Source organism: Lontra canadensis, unplaced genomic scaffold, assembly GCF_010015895.1.
Source record: "Lontra canadensis isolate GAN:19392208 unplaced genomic scaffold, GSC_riverotter_1.0 scaffold9, whole genome shotgun sequence".
Lineage (NCBI taxonomy): Eukaryota > Metazoa > Chordata > Mammalia > Carnivora > Mustelidae > Lontra > Lontra canadensis.
Window position 1 is genome coordinate 10,180,943 of NW_022631003.1, and position 22,785 is coordinate 10,203,727.

Here is a 22,785-nt window from a genome sequence, read left to right on the forward strand (position 1 = left end):
ATAGCCATCCTACACAGTCACACTTTGTGTGTATGAGAAGGGAAAGCACCAAATGTCTCCCCAGTGAACCACGGGGGCGAGCAAACCAGTGACCCCTGGAAATGTGAGTTTTGGCTCTTGTTTTTTGTTAAGTGACTTAGAGACTCTGATAGACATACATTTTCTGAAGCTTTTGGCAGACTGAAAAACTGGGTAAATCTTCTAGTAGGTTGTAAGATAGATCTCTGGAAAACAGAAGGTACAAAAGGGAAAAATCTGTTACATATTAATCCTAAGGAAACATGCTTTGCTCTCCTTTCCCCTCCAAGATGATATATTTCCCAAAGGCAGACTCTGAATGTTTCCCCAGCCCTGACATGGAGCAGGTAGTCACAGGCATTATTGGATTAAGCATAGATCCAAACATTTACTGAAATGTAGCTGTTGTACTTCTTTAATTGATTTAAATAATTTACTTAGTGAATTTATTTATATTTTGTTAGTGATGATCTACAATGTCCTAGCTATTATCTTACTGAAATGAGTACAAATTAAATTAAATAATTGTGCCTCTCTAAGAGCTGCTATATCTCTATAGCTAAGAGAATCATTGTTGGTTCTTTTCTAATCAACTAAAAAAAAAAAAACCCAACAACAATTCAAAACATAGCACTAATTTTGAAATCAATCACGGCAAGAGGGAAAAAAAAAATCTAAGAAAGTCTTCAGCCAAAACTCAACAAATTACAGAATAACAAAAACATCTGGACATATTTATAGTATAATATAACTAATCTAAAACAAGCCATGGTAATTTGCAGAAAGCTTAAAAAAAGAAAGCTAGTAGATAAAGTAACATAGATACTTAAAAAAAAATCTTGTCTCATGTTTAAAAAGTTATCAGCTAATCAACTAACAACACACTTTCATGCCTGATTCTAATTCTTAAAACCAGATCACTACTATGCAACTGGAAAATCCATACTGCTTTCTAAGAGGCTTTTAAATTATTTTGTTCTTGTCATTGAGCACTCCACTCTACATTTTTTGAATGAATGGAATTTATATAGAAAGACAGTTCATTTACTACACAAACATAATGCAGATGAAGCTGTTTGCAAACACAAATTTGTAGTTTATACCAGAGGTTTGAAAGACTCAAACCAAACCAAACCAAACAAAAAACGAAAAAAACCCAAACCTGGGCACAAATATACCTGGTCAACAAAATGGCGTAAATTTTTTAAAAGAGTGTATGTGAGAAAATGGACATACATATCGTCACAGCTGATAATAATTTGGTTCACTTGTTCTCACAGACTGCAAGGGGACAAATCCTTCTGTGTACCTCTTAGTAGAAGATACAGAACACCTTCGACACAAAGACACAGGGGCACTTGTGCCTACTTTCTACCTAGTGATTTTCACTGCTAACATTCATCAAGCACTTCTTAAATATAGACACCATGTTTATAGCTTTCCCTAAATTATTTCACTGAGTGCTTGTGGTCACCTTATGAGGAAGACACTGATTATCATCATACGATGTGAAATAATTCCCTTTAGATCACCAGCTACTTAGTGGGGAGAGTCACACACAGTCCAGTAATTCCCATGAAAGTGAAGAACCTGGGGCACAATTTCAACAGTGTAGTTTCCCCATGTAACAGGCACTCCGTGGATGATTCAGTCAAAGGGGGGGCGGGGAGCTCACAGATCTGTGCATCCAGAACATAAAGTAGATTGTAGTAGAGCTTGGCACTCCGAGTTCTACTCTCAACTTCAACTGATTCTTCATCTTGGTTGATACACTGGCCAAACATTATGCCTTTTTTCAGTTCTCTCCTTAAAGGAGAAGATCCTTGTTCTGCTGAACTGGCATGGTGTCATGAAGAACAAATCAAAGTTAGAGGTTGAAGGGCTTTGAAACTGACAAGCTCCTGTGGTTAATGTATCTGTGTTCTTTCAGACCTTTCAAGTTTCAAATGGAGAAAAGAAGAGCTTGAAGAAAGAGTAATGGTCCAAGGGAAGTGAGAAAGAAGTTGATAAGAGCTAACACTCCCTGAGAGTTTACAATGTTCCAGGTGTGTGTATAAGCATTTGACATGTAGTAACTCACTTAATCCTCATGATGATCCTCTGAAGGAAGTGGCTGTATCTCTATTTTATAGATTGGGAGATGGAGCCCCAGAGGGGATAAATAACTTGCTCAAGGTATCTTGCTGGTATATAGGGAGACTGGGTTTGAACCAGAAACACAGACCCCCAGAGCCTTTGCTCTTAACCAATTTGCCAGTCAGCCTCCATTTATGCAGTTCTAACTCTGGCTGGTTTACCATTTTCCATGTCACATATTGGAGACAGATGCAGTTTAAATACTGGCTTCTTATGTACTGGTCACAGCATGTGAAATCCTAGTCATGTCATCAAGCCAGTTCCTCGAAGAATGAAGATAATTACACCTGGGCGTGGTAGGTGGAATTCTAAGATGGCGCCCAAGATTTCCACCACCTGGTATACATGCACTTTCTCCCGGTTATCCAATCAAACTGCCTGTATTTGAATTTGGACTCTGCTAATTTCCTTGCAGTGTGACTTCGACAAATGTACTTCACTTCCCTAATTCTCAGTTTTCTCATCTGTATCCACACCTCAGAGGGCAATGTGGAGTGAAGAAGAGACTTACTCCATATTCCCCACCCCTCTGTGCACGAATGACTGACTCCAAGGCTGTCATGGGGTGTTCATACAACCCCATATACTGAACAACTGAAGTCTGAAGTGGCCAGGGTGCTGGAGATGGGAGGAAGCAGAATTATTGTGGCAGACATTCCCATCCTTCCACTTAACATTCGTAGTGCTGCTTGTAGTTCTGCTATGAGGTGAAGCCTGTGGCGAAATTACAGGCATTCAACTGACACAGATATCTCCCATGAGAGAATAGAGCCATGGCCAGAGACTAAGGGTTCATTCATTAAGTTTCCACAATGCATGAGAGGATGATAATAGGGTTGGGAGTTGAGCGAGAAGGCTGCAAATGGAAGGTCAAAACAAGGCTCTGCTCTTCAAATCCCTATAAACTACTTTTCAGAAAGGGAAAGGCAGAGGAAAAATTAAAAAGCTCCAAGTCACTAGAATTCACATATGCAAGTGTTTTAACCACTAGTTGGAAACATTACAACATGGCACCCACCAACTATACCCGAAGAAGGGTCACCTTTGTCAAGATTTGTATGTGTCTGATAACTTAATTTTTTATTTTGGCATCCATATTGGGTTTTTGATTCATTACATAATTTTTTTCTGCTCTGCAAAGCTTTAAGGGGGGAAACGAAGTTATCTAGGCTTGTTCATATCCCTTTTCTGACAGGAAACGTGTGCCAGTTGAAACTCTAACGGGAGACTGATTAAACCTTGGGAACAAAGGGTGCGCCGCCACCATTACCAGGGTCACATCAGAGAGCCACTTCCCCGGCCCACGGGGGCGAGGGAGCACCGACCTTTTGTAGCCCTACAAGGAAAAAACTTTCTCCCCTTTTCAAGGATTATTGAAAGAACGCCTGCCATTTCGCTCCTAAATGGAAGTTGCCTGTTTACACAACGTCACTGCCTTCCTGATACGCACAGCACTTGCAGATTAGGTAACTGATCACAGGCTGTTTGAGGAAGAGATGAGATCTGGGCTCCAGTTAAAGTCCTGTTGAAATACAAACCAGACATAATTCCTTTATTCAGGCATCATACAGTGACATATTTTTATTCACTAGCTTTAAAGATTGGTCAGGCTTCAAGGGCAGTGCGTGTTCTGGGCAAAGTCAAGAGCCTATTCAAGTACTTACAGACTCTCCAGGCTCGCAGTTCCAGTTAAATCAGGAAATACAGTTATTTGTGAGGCACCATTCAGAGTCCTAGAAGGAGGGGTACATGAGTACTATTGGAAGAAGGTTCCAGAAAGGGGTCATTTTAGTGCCATTTTCAAAGCACTTTAAATTTTTTTTTTTTATTTATTTGTTAGACAGAGAGAGAGGTCACAAGTAGGCAGAGAGGCAGAGAGAGAGAGAGAGAGAGGGGAAGCAGGCTCCCCGCTGAGCAGAGAGCTTGATGTGGGGCTCGATCCCAGGATCCTGAGATCATGACCCGAGCCGAAGGCAGAGGCGTAACCCACTGAGCCACCCAGGTGCCCCAAAGCACTTTAACTTAAAATATTCATTTGGTTTTTACAGTACCCCTCCAAGGGGAAAGGGATCTGTAAGAGAAAAACCTACAGCGTCCTTAGTTCAGGTAAATGTTGAAAAGCAGATCTTCCAACAAGCTGGATGGGGTTGTCATAGAAATGTCTGAAAAAAATCCAAACACCAATGTCTTAGTATAAAAGCTCAAGGACAAATGAATACCTGTTCAAAATTCCAACAAATATATTAAATGTATGTAATCCTGATTGTACTGTATTGTGTAACATTCCTGGTCACTTGGTAAAACACAAAAGAAATGTTTTGACTCCTGAGGAGACTTTTTTAAAAAAAGATTTTATTTATTTTTTTGTCAGAGAGAGAGAGGGGGGCGGGGTGGAGAGACGGCAGGCAAAGGGAGAAGCAGGCTCCTCGCTGAGCAAGAAGTCCAACATGGAACTTCATCCCAGGACCGTGGGATCCTGACCTGAGCCAAAGGCAGACGCCTAACCAACTGAGCCACCCAGGTGCCCCAGGAGGAGACTTCCAGTAAGAAATCCATACTATAGGGACGCCAGGGTGGCTCAGTTGGTTAAGCAGCTGCCTTCGGCTCAGGTCATGATCCCAGCACCCTGGGATCGAGTCCCACATCCGGCTCCTTGCTCGGCAGGGAACCTGCTTCTCCCTCTGCCTCTGCCTGCCTCTCAGCCTACTTGTGGTCTCTCTCTCTCTCTGACAAATAAAAATTAAAAAAAAAAAAAAATCCATACTATATAAAAATGAAAATTTTTTTGACAGCAAGGCAGATATAAGTGACAGATACTAAGGATAAAAGCAAGTGAACAGATTGTAGGTATACCTAAAAAGCTTCCTCTGCCTCCAACATCTGTGGCATATCCATCAAGTGGCAAAAAGGTAATTCAAGGTCCTGGCAATTGCATCATTAAATAAATAAAGAAAGATGAAGTTCTACAGACACACATGAAGGTTAGATCCTTGTGTCAAATCTTATCATAACATTCATGAAGGACTCTTCCAATTATTTGAGAGGAAATTTGCTATTCTGCTCTTTTGGTAACATAGATTTCTAAAAGACTTAAATACTGCTTTAAATGATGAGACATTATAAGAACTTAAATACTTTGTTTTACAGATGTTTTCAATGGAATGGTATTTGAACTGTCTGGTCAATGAAGCCCTACAAATAGTTCTTAGTGGAGAAGACATCCCAGTTCCCTAAAATTCAACAAATATTTATTGGTGTCATTGCACTCAAAGTATGAGACTAGGTACTGTGGGAATTCATAGACAGTCATTAAGGAAGCCATCATTAAGATCTCTTACATGCCTGACATTATGCTAGATTCTGGGAGTTTGAAGAAGATGGATACAATGTCCCCGCCCTAAAGAAGCTTGGAATCAGTTGGGATAGAACAAGTAAGTAACAGCCTAACACTTTCTAGTTGATAAAGCTCTTTCACGTATGCAGCTCAATGGATCCACTTAACAAGTTGAAAAGCTCCACAGCTTTTAAATTTTAAATTATCCACAGCACAGATACTTAGATACATTTATCTCATTTTTGGGGGAGGAAAGTAAGGCTCTGATATTTTGGTAAATTCAGTACCTCCCAGAGCTTTTCTTTTCTAATTTGTTTAACTGGGATAATAAATCTGAGTTGTAGGTTTCATGTACAAATTAAAAGAGCTCATGCTTGTGTAACATCTGGCTGGGACCTGGATTAGATCCGTCACCCATAAAAACCTAGGTCCCCTTCTATCCTCCTGACCTCTTCCCTTGGATTAGAACACTGATAAGAGAAAGAGCTAGAGCTAGAACATAGGTCTTATGATTAAAAAATTGAGTTTTCCCATAATATCACACTGTCCCTTATCTATGTCATATGCCTGTATATATATATAATTGTGTTCACATACATACACTGGGCAGATAGGAATACCCATGCTTGTGTATGTAAGTTTCACAAATAAGAGAGTTATAGGGCTCTCAGGAAGTTTTCTTGTGAGATAAGAAAAACTTCATGTAATGTCATTGGAAACGGGTCCTGGGAGACAGAATTTCAATAAGCATCGTGAGAGATGGACTTGTAGGAGCAAAGGCAAAACAAAGTTTTGTTCTATGAATACAGCTTAGTCAATCTGGGTTATGGCATCGGGTGACCAAGGAGAGCTGTGGAGAACTGGCCAGGAGATGAGGCGAGAGGCAACCCTGCATCTCCGTATGTTTCACAGCAAGATGTTGACGAGTTGGATGTTCTGCCTCCATCCTCCCGTGACGGAGGTGGGGGATGAGCCTTCCATCTGCAGGAATGCTGAGGCAGTGGCTAGCAGAGGCGGGTGGCAGTGGGCTTGAGAAGAAGCAGTTATGAGGAGGACAGGGACCACAGAGGGAGAAATGGAGGCTGGGTGGCCAGTGGGACAGGGGAAGCATTCACAGAAGCTGGGAACTGGGGATCTGCCAGGGGGTGGCAGTGACTGACGAGAGAGAAACAGGCAGAAGCAAGAAGAGGAGAGTTTCAGGGAGAAAATAGCAAATAGCAGTAAAATACTGGATAGAAACCCTAATAAATTTTGGGGGCTGTTAGTCCTTTCTCAAGTGGTATTAGCATATCAAAAGCATGATTAAAAAAAAAAAAAGAAAACAAAACCAACCCCAGTCTTGTGGCTCTAAGGAAAAAGAAGCAAAGGCAAAGCAATTTGCCAACTTTTAGTATGTAAATACTCTCTAATGAGGCCTAATGTTTATTGGCAATAAACTTTAAAACCCTTAGTCTGCCAACATACTGTCAATCTATTTCAGAAACAATGAATGGTATTTTTTTTTTTTTTTTTTCAGTTGTCAGGGCTGTTTGGGATTCTAGCTCATTTGTGATACTACTACGCGGTTCCAGAAGGCCTCTTAATCAAGTTGGCACAGGATAAATATCTGCCAAGAAATGCCCCCAGGGTCAAGTTCAACAGTTGTCCTTACTCTCCTGCAGATTCGAACTCCGTCCTGCAAGACCTCAGGCCAGTACTGTTCTCCCAGTCTGCCAGGTCTTTTATCGAAGAACCATACTAACACCTGTTTTCATCTTCCGGTGCATCTACATGGGATTGATTTTCTGTTTATGCTAAATGTGAAACATATAACTAATTAATTATATGCCTTAGTTGTAACTCTATTGTGCACTTTTAGGGTATATAAACCCTCACATACATCTTTTTAGAATATAAGCATGTTTCTAGAATTACAACTGAGCTTGTAATTATGTAAATGTGACTCAATGCTTGGCCTTGATAACAAACAGATACAGAAACCTCACATAAAGCGGTAAAGACCCCAAACTCCCACCATCAATGGAGTCGATTGCTGTAAAGGACTCCTATTTGGTTATAATAATTTATAGGGGCACCTGGGTGACACAGTCAGTTCAGCGTCTGACTCTTAGAATCAGCTCAGGTCCTGATCGCAGGGTCTTGAGATGAAGCTCTGCATCAGGCTCTGCACTCAGCGCGGAGTCTGCCTGAGTTCCCCTTTCTCTCTCTCTTCCTTTGCCCATCCACCCCTGTGTGTGCACTCTCTCTCTCCCACTGACATAAATAAATCTTAAAAAAAAAAAATTTATACTTCTAGTATACCTGGGTTCAAGTTCTGAGTGACTATGACTTTGACAATGATTCTCTAAAAAATCAGTTTTACTCCTTAGAAAATAGAGATAGGCAAAAGTATGTCACAAGAGTACTGTGAAGTGAGACAAGGTCTCTGAAGATATGAAGCATGAGGCAATGCACACTTGTAGGTTCTAGAAAAAAAGAATCTTTTATGTCATTTCAGCATTCAGCTGAAAGCTGGCAAAACATCTCCGTATATGGTTCTCTGTAAAGAATCTTAAATTGACAAAGACAAAACTTGGGAATCTATAGGACATTCATTTTATTATATTTAAAAGTGCAATACATATTATATCTCAGGATGGAAAAATCAAAAAGAACTATGGCCACTTACATTGTAATAAGGGAAGGATTGCCTACAAATGCTTTCTCAGGTATTGACTTGATATTGTTGCTGTGAAATCCTCTAGAAAGAGAGGGAAACATTTTTAAAGGAAAATAACCTGTAGGGCAAATTATATAATAGTACTCCCCTCCTGTGGCAGTGATCAACATCTTTGATAGCTAGAGGGTAAGATTAAATTCCTCTATGCGTTTTGAAGCTTACGTGCTCTTTAGGAGAAAAATCACAAGCTGGCCTCTTGAAAGAGGAGTAAAAAAATTAAAAAGTAACAGTCGTGCTTTATGGAAGCTTACAATCTGATGTTATAAAAAGAAAATCCATCTGTTAATATCCAATAGAACACCACTGTATAACAACTTGACACAGAGGAAACCATCTTTGGAGAGAGGATTATGGTCACTCCTCCTGACCCCATTTGAAGTGAGGAGAAGAGAAAATTGACTTAAGCTGCTGTAAAGGAGAGATTTACGTAATCTCCTTAGGAGGACAAGATTGCCTGAGCTGAAGGAAGGTACTCAGTGAGTCTATAATAAAAAACTGATTCCCCTCTGCCGGTGCTAACGTTGTCTGAGTGGCGGAATGGGTCCCATGGGGGTCGGCGGCTGGATGAGGTTACTTAGGTCTGCCTGACCATAGACCGTGAGGATTTCCCAGCTAAGCCACAAGTGGGGGCTCCTGAGGGAGACCCCTCCTCAGGTCTTTTGCTTCCAAACAAGCCCTGTTGTCTACCTCCTTTAGCTGTGTGTCTCATTTCTCCTGGCTCTATGTTTATTTCCCTTTCCAATTCTTGGAACATTTCTTACATACGTTATTCATATTTTTAGGTACAAAGAAAAGCTAATTGAATTATAGTATGTAAAAGAGAATGGATGCAACCTACGAGCTGAAAGTCAGCTTTACTTTAAATTGTGGGTTTTAAAAAATTAAATATGATGCACAAGGTATTTAAAGAATATGAAATGATGTGCATGAAAACATCTAGCACGGTACTAGGCACATGCATTTTATTTCTCTAGTCCTAGACTTACACGATGTAGGAAAGTTTGTTCTTCAAAATGCTCAGCAAATAAAGGAATTCTGTGATAATTCTCTATAAATGTATGAAGTGTGTCGATGTTGGGGGGAATATAGCTTAGGAAAGGAGTATGATTTAGAGAACTATGTAAATCTTTTTCAAATATACATATTTTAGAGAAATCCATTCTAAATTAAAAAAAGATTATCTAATGTCTGTTGGTGACGGAATAAATGAAAATATATTTCAAGTGTACTTAGCCATTATTTATACAAACTTTTAAATTTTTCCAGTCGGTCATACTATGTACAATAGTCAAACATATTTTAAAGTGACTTCACGAAGAAGAAAGTTCTTCTATTAAATTTGTCCTGAATACTTACAGTTCTTTAAGGTTGGAGAGGGTCCTGATGGCAGTGGGGAATTCATCAAGATTATTATAATTTAAATCTCTGAAAAGAAGTAAATAGTATTTTCAGTTTTTCATTTAAAAATTCCTATATATTACATTTACAGAGAAAGTTAACATCCTATTCCAATGGGTCAGGATCACTGATCAAAATTCTTCTTCCTTCTTTTCATGGAGAGAGATTTCTAGGTTTGCTGACCACCATTATTCCACCAGTATCTGCGTTAACGTGGTCATTAGACTGCTCATGGGAAATATAAGAGTCAAGTCTCAATGGCACTGAGGTATTTAAAAACAGGGAGGGGGACACAGAGCCGTGTTAATGTCCAAGTAGGAGAGACACTTGGCTAGGTTGTTGGTGGCTTGACCATGTAACTCTTCACCTGAACCTGGCTCACCATGGGGTCAGCTGGCGTGTGGGCGTTCCTCCTGGCTCCTGAATCACATCCCCTCTCTTGTCCTCACTTTCACACTCTGATGCCTCCCCCTGCTCTTCAGAGTCTCGCCTGAGAGGGCGTCTTGGAGAGTTGCTTTATCCCTGACTCCTGTAGTGTGCCTGCAATTCTCCCAGCCTGAGCTCCAGGATGATGGCCTGCTTCTGGAGAGGTGTGTGTGGTACAGGGTTCCCTCAAGAAGGGCCTCGGGTCTAGAGTTTCTACAGGGTCACAAATAATGATTCAGACCAAGAATATGCTTTCCTCGGTCTGTGAGGCAAAGCTCTACATTATCCTTCATGCCCAGAGATGGCATGGCCGAACAATTTCAACTCATTAATTTCTCTATCTGTTATGACACAAATGGCTTTTCAATTCCATTACTCAGACTAACTCCACCTTAGAGCTACAACTTTGCATGAAAAAGTAATTGCCTCCTAGTCTCAGGGAATGGCAGATTTCACAGATGACGCAGAAAAACCTTTTGGTCAGGCAATCCGATGTGGTTAGATCTTGCTCTATGGAGAAGAATTGCTTTTTAATTTTAAGAGAGATAATTTGACCGAGTTAAACATGAATCAAGATTTCTACTTGTCTGGCACAGACCATCCTTAAGCTATACTGCAGGCAGGAAACTCATGTCTTTTGTGGACATAAATTTTCTTCCTGTTTGTAAATCTCTCCAGATGCTCTGTTTTGATTAAACGGAGGATTGGGTCCTTATAAATTACTTGGGTTTCTAGTGAGGGAAAGGAAGAGGTTGGGAGTAACCAATTTACTGATCCTCTGTAGCCCTGGGCAAAGTGAGGGAAGGGTGGCGGACAACGAGACTCACATGAATTTGCCCTGAAACGTTTGACTCTACAGTATTTACATGAAATCCTGGGTTCTCGGGGGAAAAAAAGAAAGAAAGAAAGACTGTTTGGGGAAATACCCTTCAAAGCCAATACTGTTTTTTGTTCCTCTTGTGTTGGAAAGGACTGGAAGGTGCTTTCCATTACTGAGATCTCAAGCCCAGCCCTGTGTAGATAAGGGAGAAGTTCTAATTCTTCCAAGCACCTCACAAGAATGTTTTGCCTATGCCATTAAGTTGACTTCAAAGTTCCGCCTGGAGAAATTCATCTTTGGCATCTCCTCGTAAGTATGATGCCTCCCTTCTATGAGGAAACACAGAGTGACTTAAGTAAGCCGGGAAGGAGAGCTGGGAGCGCTCACTGACCTGAGCCACCAGCCACAGACAGCAGGTCAGGAAATCCTCACACGCAGACCTGATTAGAAGCTAAACAGCACAAATGCTAAGCTCCAGATGCGCAGGTGTAATGGAGCTCCAAAGCCATAGGAGAGGTGGTCTTTGGTCTCTCCTTCTGCAGAGCCACCCCTGCAGATTCAGAGGCCCTGTGTGGCTTATTGTACTTGAGTATTAAAAATATGGGGGCGAGGGGGGCCCAGCAGGAACCAGCACCTCTCCTCCAGAACACTCAGGACCCCCACTGCCTGTCACCTCACCCTCAGTCTACCCCTCTCACTCATCGAGGGCAGTGAAGAGCGGCTCCTCCCCTGAAAGGGCTGGCGCCTGGTCAGGGGGCGGGTGGGGAGGGGGGATGGTGGTGGTGGTGGTGCCGAGAACGTGAGAGCTCTTCTCTTCTTGGCTCTGGGAAAGGCTCTAGGCAGTCAGCTGGCTGGACTCGATTTTTATTATAGGTACCAGTTCAGACCTGAGCTTTTGACCTATTTTTTTTTGGAAGTCGCATGCGCTGGTAAACACGGATTTCAGAGTCAAACTAGAGAAGAAGCAAATCCCAGGTATGCTACTCATGTTGGTAAAATAACTTCAACCTGACTAGGGCTTACAGCGGGATGGTGATGGTTGCTCTCATAGGATGGGTGTAGGAGTAACTGAAACCATGTACGCCGAATGGACCAGTATTTAGATAAACATGTACCCAGTAAATGGTTAACTATTACTACTTTTTAGTTTTTCGAATCACTTTGTTGTTTGCTAATGGAATGCCTGTTCATCTCAGATTGGAGAGTGTAGCATTTGCCTGGTCCGTATCCTCTCAATGGGCAGGGGGAGGGGGGCGGGGGGGCAGCAGACTAGACTCATGAATAGTGAGCCTGAGTGACAGATTAGAATTGATCCCTGACACAGGGTACACATTCCTAAGCAAACAGTCGCTGCTCAGTAGAGAACATCTCATTTAGCTTATAATGATTCTAATTTACCACTCTTGTTAGATTAAAATAAAATCTCAGTTTTATTAGCTGTGTGTGTGTGTGTGTGTGTGTGTGTGTGTGTGTTTAAGATAAAGCCACTGTAAATATCTGTTTAAAGCTCAGGCAATTAACCAAACCAAATAGCAAGTTTGACTTTAAGGGTATTTTGATTCCTTCAGAATACTCATGAAAACACTGAAAAAAGGGAAACAAATAAAAGGTCAACTCACAAAGTCTCTAGGCTGTGGAGCCCATCAAAGCATTTCTTTCCCAGGGAGTGAATTCTATTGTTATGGAGATGCCTGCAGGAGAACATTACAGACACAGTCATGAAGGCACGCTGCTCCTGGAAACTTAGGCACAGCATTCTAATTGCTTACATCCAAAGAAACTTAGAGAAAAGAATGCACTAATTGTATATAAGAAATGTTTAACTTTTTTTTTCCCCCCCAAGGCTAACTGATCCATCTACTCTTACCATAGATGGTCCTAGACTATAGAATTGAATAGGCAGAGACGGTTTTACTTTTAGGGTTTGAGATATCCGGGAGTGTATCATAATATAGGCAATGTGACTGATAAAAGTAAATTCAGGTTCTTAACCTGGCTTTTGGATGTAGGGGGCTAAGCAGAGATTCTGGCCATCAGTGACCAATGAAGGATGGAGGGAAGGTCCTAGTGAACTACACATATTTTCTATTAAAGCTGCTGGCTTACAATGGCTCCGTTCCCAGGGCGGGACCACGGGTTAACAGGCAACCACAATTTAGCCACAGAGAACAGTGATCCGATTTTTCTGGCTGCCCCAGGAGATTCGTTATCTTGACGTAGTATTAACGTGTATAATTATCATCTGTGGCTGAATGGCAGGTCAGTTAAGTCCAGACCCATGGGAACAGCTGTACACATAACTGAAAACTGGACCAAGTCCCAAGGGATTTTTGGAAAATGGGCGTAAGGAGAAGAGGGTGAAGAAGAACAGGTGGCTCTCCGTCAATCCATTCCCTCAGGTGGAAGAAAAATTAATGCACACACCAGCTTCCGGTGGGTCAGTGGCATCCTCTTTGTATCTGTGAGTCAGTATAGGAATTTGTCAATATCACCCAAAACTTCTTATTCTTTAGACTAAGTTTTGTGTGTTTTTTCAAAGATTTTAATTAATTAATTAATTAATTAATTTTATTTGAGAGAGCGTGAGAGTGAGGGGAGGAGGAGGAGAGGGGCAAGGAGAAGGGTGGGGGGAGAATCTCAAGCAGACTCTGTACAGAGCACTGAGTGCGGACCCGGGCCTGGGGCTTGATCCCACAACCCTGAGATCACGACCTGAGCCGAAACCAAGAGTTGGCCACCCAACTGATGGAGCCACCCCGGCACTGCAACAAACGTGTTTATTCTAATAAATCTATGTCGGTTTCATGGGAGATCTTGGTGACATTTATTGATGATCTTGTACATGCAGCCCATGGGGGGAAGGAGATTGAGGAGAACCTAAAAAGATGGATAAGATGTTGGCCAGCCCTCAAGGAAGATAAACTGTAACACGAGAGAGAGAGAGAGACAGGAAATCAAGAAAACTGTAATAGCTGAAGGCAGTGGTGGGCCTGTGGGCGGGCCTGGAGCAAAGAGAGCAATCGAGCAGAAGAAGCCTTCCTCAGAGCTCCTCTGCAAACCGACCTTCCAGCCTTTCAAGCAGGGGCTCTCTTCCTTTATCTGCCTTGGTTGGCCGTTATATTATACACGTGGAGCACATAGCTACAGCCTTAAAGGAGACTGATTACGTTTCAAACTATTACTTGAGAATCATTTTGGTTTACTTCAAATAATGAAATCTTGACCCATTGGGAAAAAAGCCACACGAATGCACAGGTCCCGATCAATGGTTTGTCCTTACTTCTCCTCCCTCGGTAGGGGATCAAAAAAATTTATTAAATAGTAAGAAGGTCATATTTCAATTTGACCTGAATTATAAATTATTACCAGAAATAAGGAATTTTTATTCGCTGGACTAACTTTGTTCAAATTTATTTATTTGAGTCACTGGACTAACTTTGTCCAGTCTGGCGATTGCCTAAAAAATACATGTGGGCTTCCCTGAAACAGAGGTCATAGTTTATCTTGGAGTGCCTCTCAGTGCTTGGCACTTAGCAGGTGCTTGCTGAACTTGGCTGAATTCTACATTCGTGAGTCATTTGGGGGAGAAGTCCAGGGGGTTTTCCTCTCTGAAAATGTCCCCATTCAAGGCTTGAAGAGCCAGCACTTGTAGCAAGTGTAAAAAGAGAGACAGAAAGAAAATCAATAAAACTTACAGAACTACCAAGCTGGAGAGGTTTCCAAAGGCATAGTCTGGTATGTGGTGTATTTTGTTCAGGGCCAAGGTCATGGCCTGCAGCGCCGATAAACTTCTGAAGGCCTGGACAGGGATTTCTGTCAAGGCATTGTCATCCAGCCACAAGTGCCTCAGGGAGTGCAGGCCACTGAAACAGCTGGGGGGAACGTAGCTGATGTGGTTGGCATCCAGACGCCTGGGGAAGCAAACAAGCAAGGATGGTAAAGGGGGCAAAGCCCCAGCAGAAGATCAGCCTTGCAGGAAAACTCTCAGTGTACTGATGAGCAGGAGGGAAATAGGGCACAGGGCTCTCAGGATGCCCAGGCATCTGGAACATTCTGCTCTCCTGGGAGGTTTTCCTCCCTTGTCAGTTGAACCATGGCTTCTTAGGTCCAGTTGGCCATTAAAATTCCACGGAGCCATGATTCCCTTCCAGGCTTGTGGGTAACATGCCTCCATGCACAGAAGTGGCCTCCCCGGAGGTCTGAAGCCTCAGCGTGATGATGTTCAGTTTTCCTCTCTGACACCCTTTCTCTTCCCCCTCACCCCAAGCCAAATACATGCTTTTGCTTTCTTTTCCTTTTTTTTTTTTTAAGATTTTATTTATTTATTTATTTATTTGAGAGAGGGATGGAGAGAGAGAGCACAAGCAGGGGGAGGGGCAGAGGGAAAGACAAGCAATCATCCCCCGCAAAGCCCCCATCGCCCACCGAGGTCTGAATCAGTCACGGGGCTCGATCCCAGGACCCTGAGATCATGACCTGAGCCGAAGGCAGATGCTTAACCGACTGAGCCACCCAGGTGCCCCCCACCGCCCCATGCTTTCTCTGGACTGTTCTGAACCTACAAAACGTACTATTCTAATAACTGGCTCCCTGAGCTCTGGGAAAAGATCTTCTTGGTGTTTGAAAGGAACTGAGTCATTTTTAAAGGCTGTTAGAGATCCGCCTCAGGGAGAGGAGAGGCAGCCCCTCCCCTTTTCTCAGTCCAGTGCGGTTAGAAAGCCTAAAAACTGCCAGCTTTCTGGCTCATCCAACCATTTGCATCAGGCAGATAATTCGTTTTTCCTGACATTTTAAACGAATAATAGAATCAGCACGGTTCCCAGCGTTTGCTCCATATATATATATATATGTACGTGTGTGTGTGTGTGTGTGTGTGTGTGTATGTCATATATATATATTTTTTTCTTTTTAAAGTGCGGAAATACATCTAAATGTAGGTGTGGGTAATGAGCTGTTGCGATTTCAGAGCCAGCAGAGGGAGTGCAGTGCATTACGTCGCCCCTGTCCAACAGAAGCAGCAGCTGCAGTGAGGATGCTTGAACTTTTCTTAGTGGAAACTGCAATTTTCTGTAAGGTGCGTAAATGACAGAACCACCGGCACCCAGCTCTACTTCCAAGGGCCCTCGCTCACTTTTCCAATCAGTTCTCAAGGCTCGGGCATTTGTTTGCGTTTTCAAAGCTAGGGTTAAAAAAAGAAAGAAGAGTTGCATTTTAAGCGTCCACGTATTAGGAAGGATTAGAAAATCACGAGTGGATTTTGAAAAATGTTTTAGGAAGCACTGAAGACGAAACAGATCCAGGAAGTACACCCGGGTCATGCAATAATCCCTTTCCAAGCAAATTTAAAAAATTGAGAAATAGACTTCTCTGTGGCAGGGAGCTGATCTCCTTGGAAAGCAGCTTCCTCACTTTTGGTCACAATACATCACTTCCCTTGTTCCTTGGCTCCTGTTTCTATTGACTGAATGGGGACAAGACCAGGTTTTGATAATAACTGAGATAAGGTCACCTGGAATGAATTTTAAGAGTTTGGTATCAGAGCCCACTCACAACTAAATTTCTAGGTCAGGGGCACCTGGGTGGCTCAGTTGGTTAAGTGTCTGCCTTCTGCTCAGGTCATGATCTCCGGGTCCTGGGATCTAGTCCACACCGGCTCCTTGCTCAGCGGGGAGCTTGCCTCGCCCTCTCTTTCTGCCCCTCCCCCTGCTTGTGTGCTCTCTCTCTCTCTCTCTGACAAATAAATAAAATATTAAAAAAACAAAAACAGTTTTCTGGTTAAGATAAATAAAATAAAAAAAAAATTCCAGTAGGGCGATGATGATGTAGGCAGCAGAAACACAGATTCCAAATGTCTAAAGGTTTCATCAATAAACAGAACCGGAAATGTTTAGGAAAACTCAGGACTGACTCTTCCCCCTTGTTCTGGTGACAACGTGCTTGGCCCAGGTTCCAATAAGGTATAACTTCATCAGGAGTGAGGAGGTGATGGTTTTCCTCTGACTGGAAGTGAGTATGTATGTAAACTCTCCTTAATGACCGCACTGATTAAAGAATGAAGACTTTATTTAAATAATATGAACTTCCCCGTTTTTGGTGACATATTGTCTGATTATTGCCAGTTGCTTATGTAATAACAAGTGGCTTCTAAGAGTCCTGAAGGTGATTCATCTTAAGCTGGGTACACGTGTTGGGGTAGATTTACCGTAAAGGCTCTCTCAGCCCTGAGTGGGAGGCTTGTCTTCTTCTATACTTAAGTTCCTGCTGATGTCACAGCTGGGTCTTGAAGTTACCTTGGTCTCAGTTTTCAACGTTAATAAACCCATTTCTCAGGATAAATGAATTTATGAAAAAAGTAATTTATGATTTATGATTTTGGAATAACTTTTTTTCCCCCAGGAAAGAATGTAATCCACACTGTCTGAAATGAAATGAGTAAGGGCAATTCAGCTCAGTTCTATCACTTCCTGTCCTGATACACCCAGACCCCACACTCGGGTATCCTGAGTACAGCACTAAAATGTGTCTTTGCCTCAATAGTTCCTTCATCTAAGAAGCTCCCAATAAACTGTACTTCTTCTTAAATGCAGTAATCTTCAGTCCATGTCCACCTGCCTCAGTGGTCCAAACCTAATTCAGAGAGCAGTATATTGTTCACATGTAGAGGCATTATCTGATTTATTCCTAACGGAAGATTGGAAGGCAACACCGGAGTATGGAGTTAATTACCCAGCCAATTATACAGGTGGTTCCCACAGAACAAGGTTAAGACTGTGGACAAAGCAGCTGGCAGGGGACAAGTTGTGCCTATTCAGTGGGTAAACAAAGAGCTCATATTATGTCAATCTGGTCCTTTGGGGCAGCTGGGCATTTTCTATTCATATGCTTGGAAAACGCAATGTTTAAGTAGGGGTGTGTAAGAAAAACATCACTATAGAGTACACCAAAAACACAGAAAAGTGCGGGTCTAGAATATTATCAGGAACAACAAAAATAACTCGGTTATAGGGCTCCACTTTTTAAGGGTTTCTTTGTTATCATTTCTTTTCCATGCCAAGTCACAAAGGGTGTAAGGGTGTGTGTGTGTGTGTGTGTGTGTGTGTGTGTGTGTGTTTCTCTGTGTGTGTGTGTGTGTAGGCAGTTTAGAATCTGAATCGGTGCAGACATCTGGGATGAGAAACCTCAGGTCCAAAACTCAGTATACAGTAGCTGTGTGACTATGGCCAAGTCAACAGACGTCAGACTTCCCACGAGTAAAATGGGAGTAACACCTCTCTATTTTGTAAGCTTGCTTTACAACTAAAGGAATGAATACAACCAATTATAAATCACCTTCATGATTTTACATTATTATTACTTGAGGCTGGTTAACAATTTGTATTCTTGTTTTTTGACCATGGAAACCATTCAGGGGAAAAAAAAAAAAAAAAAGAGGTAACCTCAAACTTCCTGAGTCAAAACTTGGTTAAAAGGAGTACCCTGTTGTCGGTCAATTTCGGTTCTGAAAAATGCTACTTCTTTCATCCCTCACAACCGAAATAACTAAGAGGTGTCTGCAATTAGACTGACTAGAAGTCACCCTTTCAGCCTCTAGCATCACAACTACATGCGTGTGCGGGTATGCACGTCTGTAATCCAAAGGCAAAGGAGAAGCAGTGACATGGGATAGACAGCACATTCTCAGAGACAATTCTTACCGGTAATCTTGGCATTTAAGTATCTAACCTTAATGTCATAGAGGTAGCACAAAGCCTACGCACTGTTAGCAGCAGCAAAATAAAGCACTACCAATGAGAGAGGCCCCCTCTTCTTTTAGACAAATAAAACCTCTTAATTATGATCTTGAGAAGAGTTCTGAAAAGTAATTACTATATGGGATGTGGCACCCATCTTATATTCCTTCTGTTACTTGTAATTTATAGCAAACTGATAGATACAGACTTTACCCTACTTTCTATGTCTTACAACCACTTACGTCATGAGCATAGGGTAACTGGAAAGTGCACTGAATTAGAAAAATCAAGACACATTCTGAGATTTGGAGGCACACGGATTAATTTCTCTGAGGGTCTGTTTTCATATCTGTAAAGCAGAATCGTAACAGGTCACAGAATTACTATGGGAATTAAACAAGAAAACATATATGCAAGTGTTTTGTAAACAGTAAAGCACTCTACAAGTGACAGGTGTTAATACTTGAGAAAAACCCTCACATTTAGGAAGTGATATCATTCCCCCTCCCCAACAAAAGTTTCTTTCATTTTTCCTGAAGTTTATTAACACTTGGCAATTTAAAATCTCTCTAATGGAGATTGACATTTTTTGAGGGGGACTTATGGGCTGACAGGACTGCTGATTTTCTACGCACTGAAATCCTTCGTTTGGAAGTTCAGTAGCTACCCTACATGTTTTGATTAGAGTCCTGGGAAGCCTCCCATCACAGAGAAAAGAAACAGCCACATACTTTGGGGGTTAGGCCAACAAAGGTCCAAAAAGGCCCAAAAGGGTAACATGGTTGAGGAAAACTGTGACATCACTTGGTGCAAGAAGAGAATTCTCATCAAGTAGGAGTCCGGGCAGTGTTACCTAGAGGACTACCAATGATGAGAAATGGTGCTGTTATGACTTTGGGGCATATGTTGGCATAATTCCCTCTCTGGAGGGAGGGCTTGAGGTTGGAGAACTCCATAATTACCAAAGGGATTCTATGGCACAAACTGCTTGGCCAATGGGACTGTCCCTCATGGACCTGGGGATGTTTCTCCTCACCACTGGGAACTTGTCAGGGCCATCCAGGTCACCCTGACAGGCTTTAGTACTTTTGAGTATCCAAGGTAAGCATCTAGAGTCTGGATAATTGCGCTCAGATCTCTGGGTTATCTACCTATGAGTAATGTCCCATTCTCCTCCAAATCATCTTCAAAATCTGCATCCAATTGTTTCTCTGGGGTGGGGGGTTGTACAAACCCCTGACTGGGTACCCTGATAACAGCTGTGCTCTAGAAAGATCTCTCTGAGCAACACGCAGGAGGATTGGTGGGAAAGTAAGTGACTGGGGCAGTTGCAGTCATCAGGGTGAGAAAAGACGAGAGCCTGAAAGAAGCGTGGAGATGGACAGGAAGGCTCGACACAAGGTTTACTAAATAAGTGGGTCCAACAGACTGCGGTGACTTGTCAGCTGTGGCCACAGGGGGAGGCAAGGAACCTATGGTGGTGACTCCATGTTCCATCCTGGGCAGATGGGGACCGGGCAAGAGCTGGGTTGAATGTTACCCGATATTCTGTAAACTAAAAACAAAATAAAACTGCATGTTTACTGTGACCACAGTTCTACAATATCAGTGAGTCCCATGTGACAAAGACTGAGAAGGTAACAGGCAAAAAAAAAAACAAAAAAACAAAAAACCCAATCTTTTATGTCAGGCAATGGTGAAACAAAATACACAAAAAGCAAACTTAGAAAGCTCACTTTCTTATCTCTAAGGATTTTTCCATAAAGTCTTCATGTATAAAAGCTGAATTTTATAAGTTTCCTTTTTTAAAAGGAATATTTTGCCAATCTCTTCCATACTCTTGAAAGAATTTTTGATTTAAAAGTGGCATGATTGCAGGGATTAGAGAAGCTATGAGATCATTCTTGCTATTGTTTTTCCAGAAAAAGGCCCTTTACATATATCTCATATATGATACCTTGCCAATGTAGCACACAGACTTATATCTTTGTTTGAGAATGTCCTTGATAAGCCATTAACTACAAGGAAGAAAGCGTTAGTCAAAAGATAAGCCATAGATCTTGGCCAATTCCATATCTCAGATGACTATACTGATGTCAATTATTAACACAGATGACTTGAGGGGAAAAAAAAAGTCAAAGGTGTGAAGAATGTTGCAGCTGCAGGTATGATACAGTTTATGGGGATTCTTTCAATAAACAGGATTACGAAGCATAGCATTTTCATCACTGTCATTTCTATTTTATATTTGGATGAGCATTTTTTCTTTGTAAGTTTTAAAGAAATGGCCAACTCACTTATACATACATTTGTACATATTGTAAGACCATTTTGAACAAATCATGAATAATCAGAAGAGCATAATTATTTAGTTCATTTATAAAATTTTAAAAAATGAAAGCATTTTCAATTATTATTCTGCTTTGGCTATGAAATGAAACCCACATACTTCCAAACTTCTATGTAATACAATTTGACGATGCATCTGAAGCATTTGTTATGGTGAAATTTTACTGCATGGAAATTTCATTGCAGGGGAACCAGAGGATCACTGGAAATCAAATTCATCAGATCATTATAATAATACTATTGGGATAGACTTTATCTATATGAACTCTCATAGATTGGATTCATGTTGATTTATATGAATTCTTCATAATCATGAGTCATTTTTATTGTTACTACTGTTATTTAATATTTATGGAGTGACCACAGTGTGGGATTATACCTTTTAATCAGACTTCCCATCCATATCTTTGGAAGACATGAAGCGTAAGAGTTCATAGAAGCAGCGTGATTGTTTATATGAGAATTTCTGCTTCTACCTTTCTGTTCTCCATCTTATTCATTGGTAAACTTAATTTAAACCAGGAAGAAAAATTATTGCTTTAAACTTACCTCTGAAAAGGTAAAAAAGTTCTCTCATCTCTGCAGTGTAGGGAGACATGAAGTCTATAGGCTCACCAAAGAATAGTAATCTAGAACCTAGTCAGTTGGCTTGACCAATGGCTACATGAACCAAACCTCTGTCTCTCCAGCATCTTTGGAGAGTGCGAGACTTCAATGAGAAATATATTTTAAAATCAGTTTATACGATGTTGCTCAGTTTCTCAGAGGTCATTGCTGCTGTGAATTTTGTAACAGGGAGATGAGTCATGAGTAATACAAGCATTGACTTCTTCAGTTCCATTTTTCTCCACAGAAAACAAAGACTTTTTTTTTTTTTTTTTTTTTTTTGGTCAAGGGCACCATTTGTCTCCCAGGTACCATCAGGGTTTGAAATCTGGGGGTCATTTTTTGAATCTTCCATAGGCTTCAGGCCAATCATTCATCAAGTCCTCTCGATTTATCTTTATCTCCCACACTCTCCACTTCCACTGTCTAGTTAAGTCTCTTATCTCATAACACCTGCATTACTGCAACAGTCTCTGAGCTGGTCCTTTTGCCTTTGATCTCTTATCTCTTCAATTAATCCTGTAGACTGCTGCCAGATTAATCTCCCTCAGACTGTGCTCTATGTCATTCCCCTGTTAGGAATCCATGGTTCTGCTACATTACCGTCCCTTCAAACCCAAACCTCCCATCTGATATTCAAAGCTCACCATCCACCTTATCTAGCCACAGTTTTCTCTTATTTCTCTGTCCCGGTCAAGTTGTCCCTTTTTAGCTCCCTCCCACGGTACTCCTGGGCCATCTCCTACTTCCTGCCAGTCTGAATCTCATCAACCCTATAACACTTACCATTATGGTTCTTCCCTGAAACCTACTCCTTTTTTTTTTTTTTAATTATTATTGCAGTAGAGTTGATATTATATTAGTTTCAGGTGTATGACATAGCGATTCAACAGTTCTACACATTACTCAATGCTTACCACTGTAAGTTGTAGTCACCACACCACGTTATTACAATATTTCTGACTACATTCCCTATATTGTACTTGTTACTTCTGTCACTTATTTATTTAAAAAATTTTTTTAAAAGATTTTATTTATTTATTTGACAGACACATCACAGGTAGGCAGAGAGGCAGGCAGAGAGAGAGATGGGGAAGCAGGCTCCCCGCTGAGCAGAGCCTGATGTGGGCTCGATCCCAAGACCCTGGGATCATGACCTGAGCCAAAGGCAGAGGCTTAACCCACTGAGCCACCCAGGCGTCCCATGTCACTTATTTATTTTATAGCTGGAAATTTGTCCCTTTTAATC

The 22,785-nt window shown here is 41.5% G+C and overlaps 1 protein-coding gene across 2 annotated transcripts in view; it reads right to left on the reverse strand.

Moving 5' to 3' along the window:
• LGR5 (leucine rich repeat containing G protein-coupled receptor 5) overlaps nt 1–22,785 on the reverse strand; it is a 123,229-nt gene that overhangs the window by 11,566 nt on the left and 88,878 nt on the right. The window contains exons 5-12 of one of the 2 annotated variants that reach the window (XM_032854794.1): nt 14,547–14,762; nt 12,471–12,542; nt 9,564–9,632; nt 8,157–8,228; nt 4,245–4,316; nt 3,819–3,887; nt 3,605–3,676; nt 159–224 (exon numbers count right to left, since the gene is read on the reverse strand). In XM_032854794.1, the coding sequence (XP_032710685.1) occupies nt 159–224; nt 3,605–3,676; nt 3,819–3,887; nt 4,245–4,316; nt 8,157–8,228; nt 9,564–9,632; nt 12,471–12,542; nt 14,547–14,762 (708 nt within the window). The remainder of the gene's footprint in view (nt 1–158; nt 225–3,604; nt 3,677–3,818; nt 3,888–4,244; nt 4,317–8,156; nt 8,229–9,563; nt 9,633–12,470; nt 12,543–14,546; nt 14,763–22,785) is intronic. The other variant, XM_032854795.1, reaches the window with a different exon arrangement.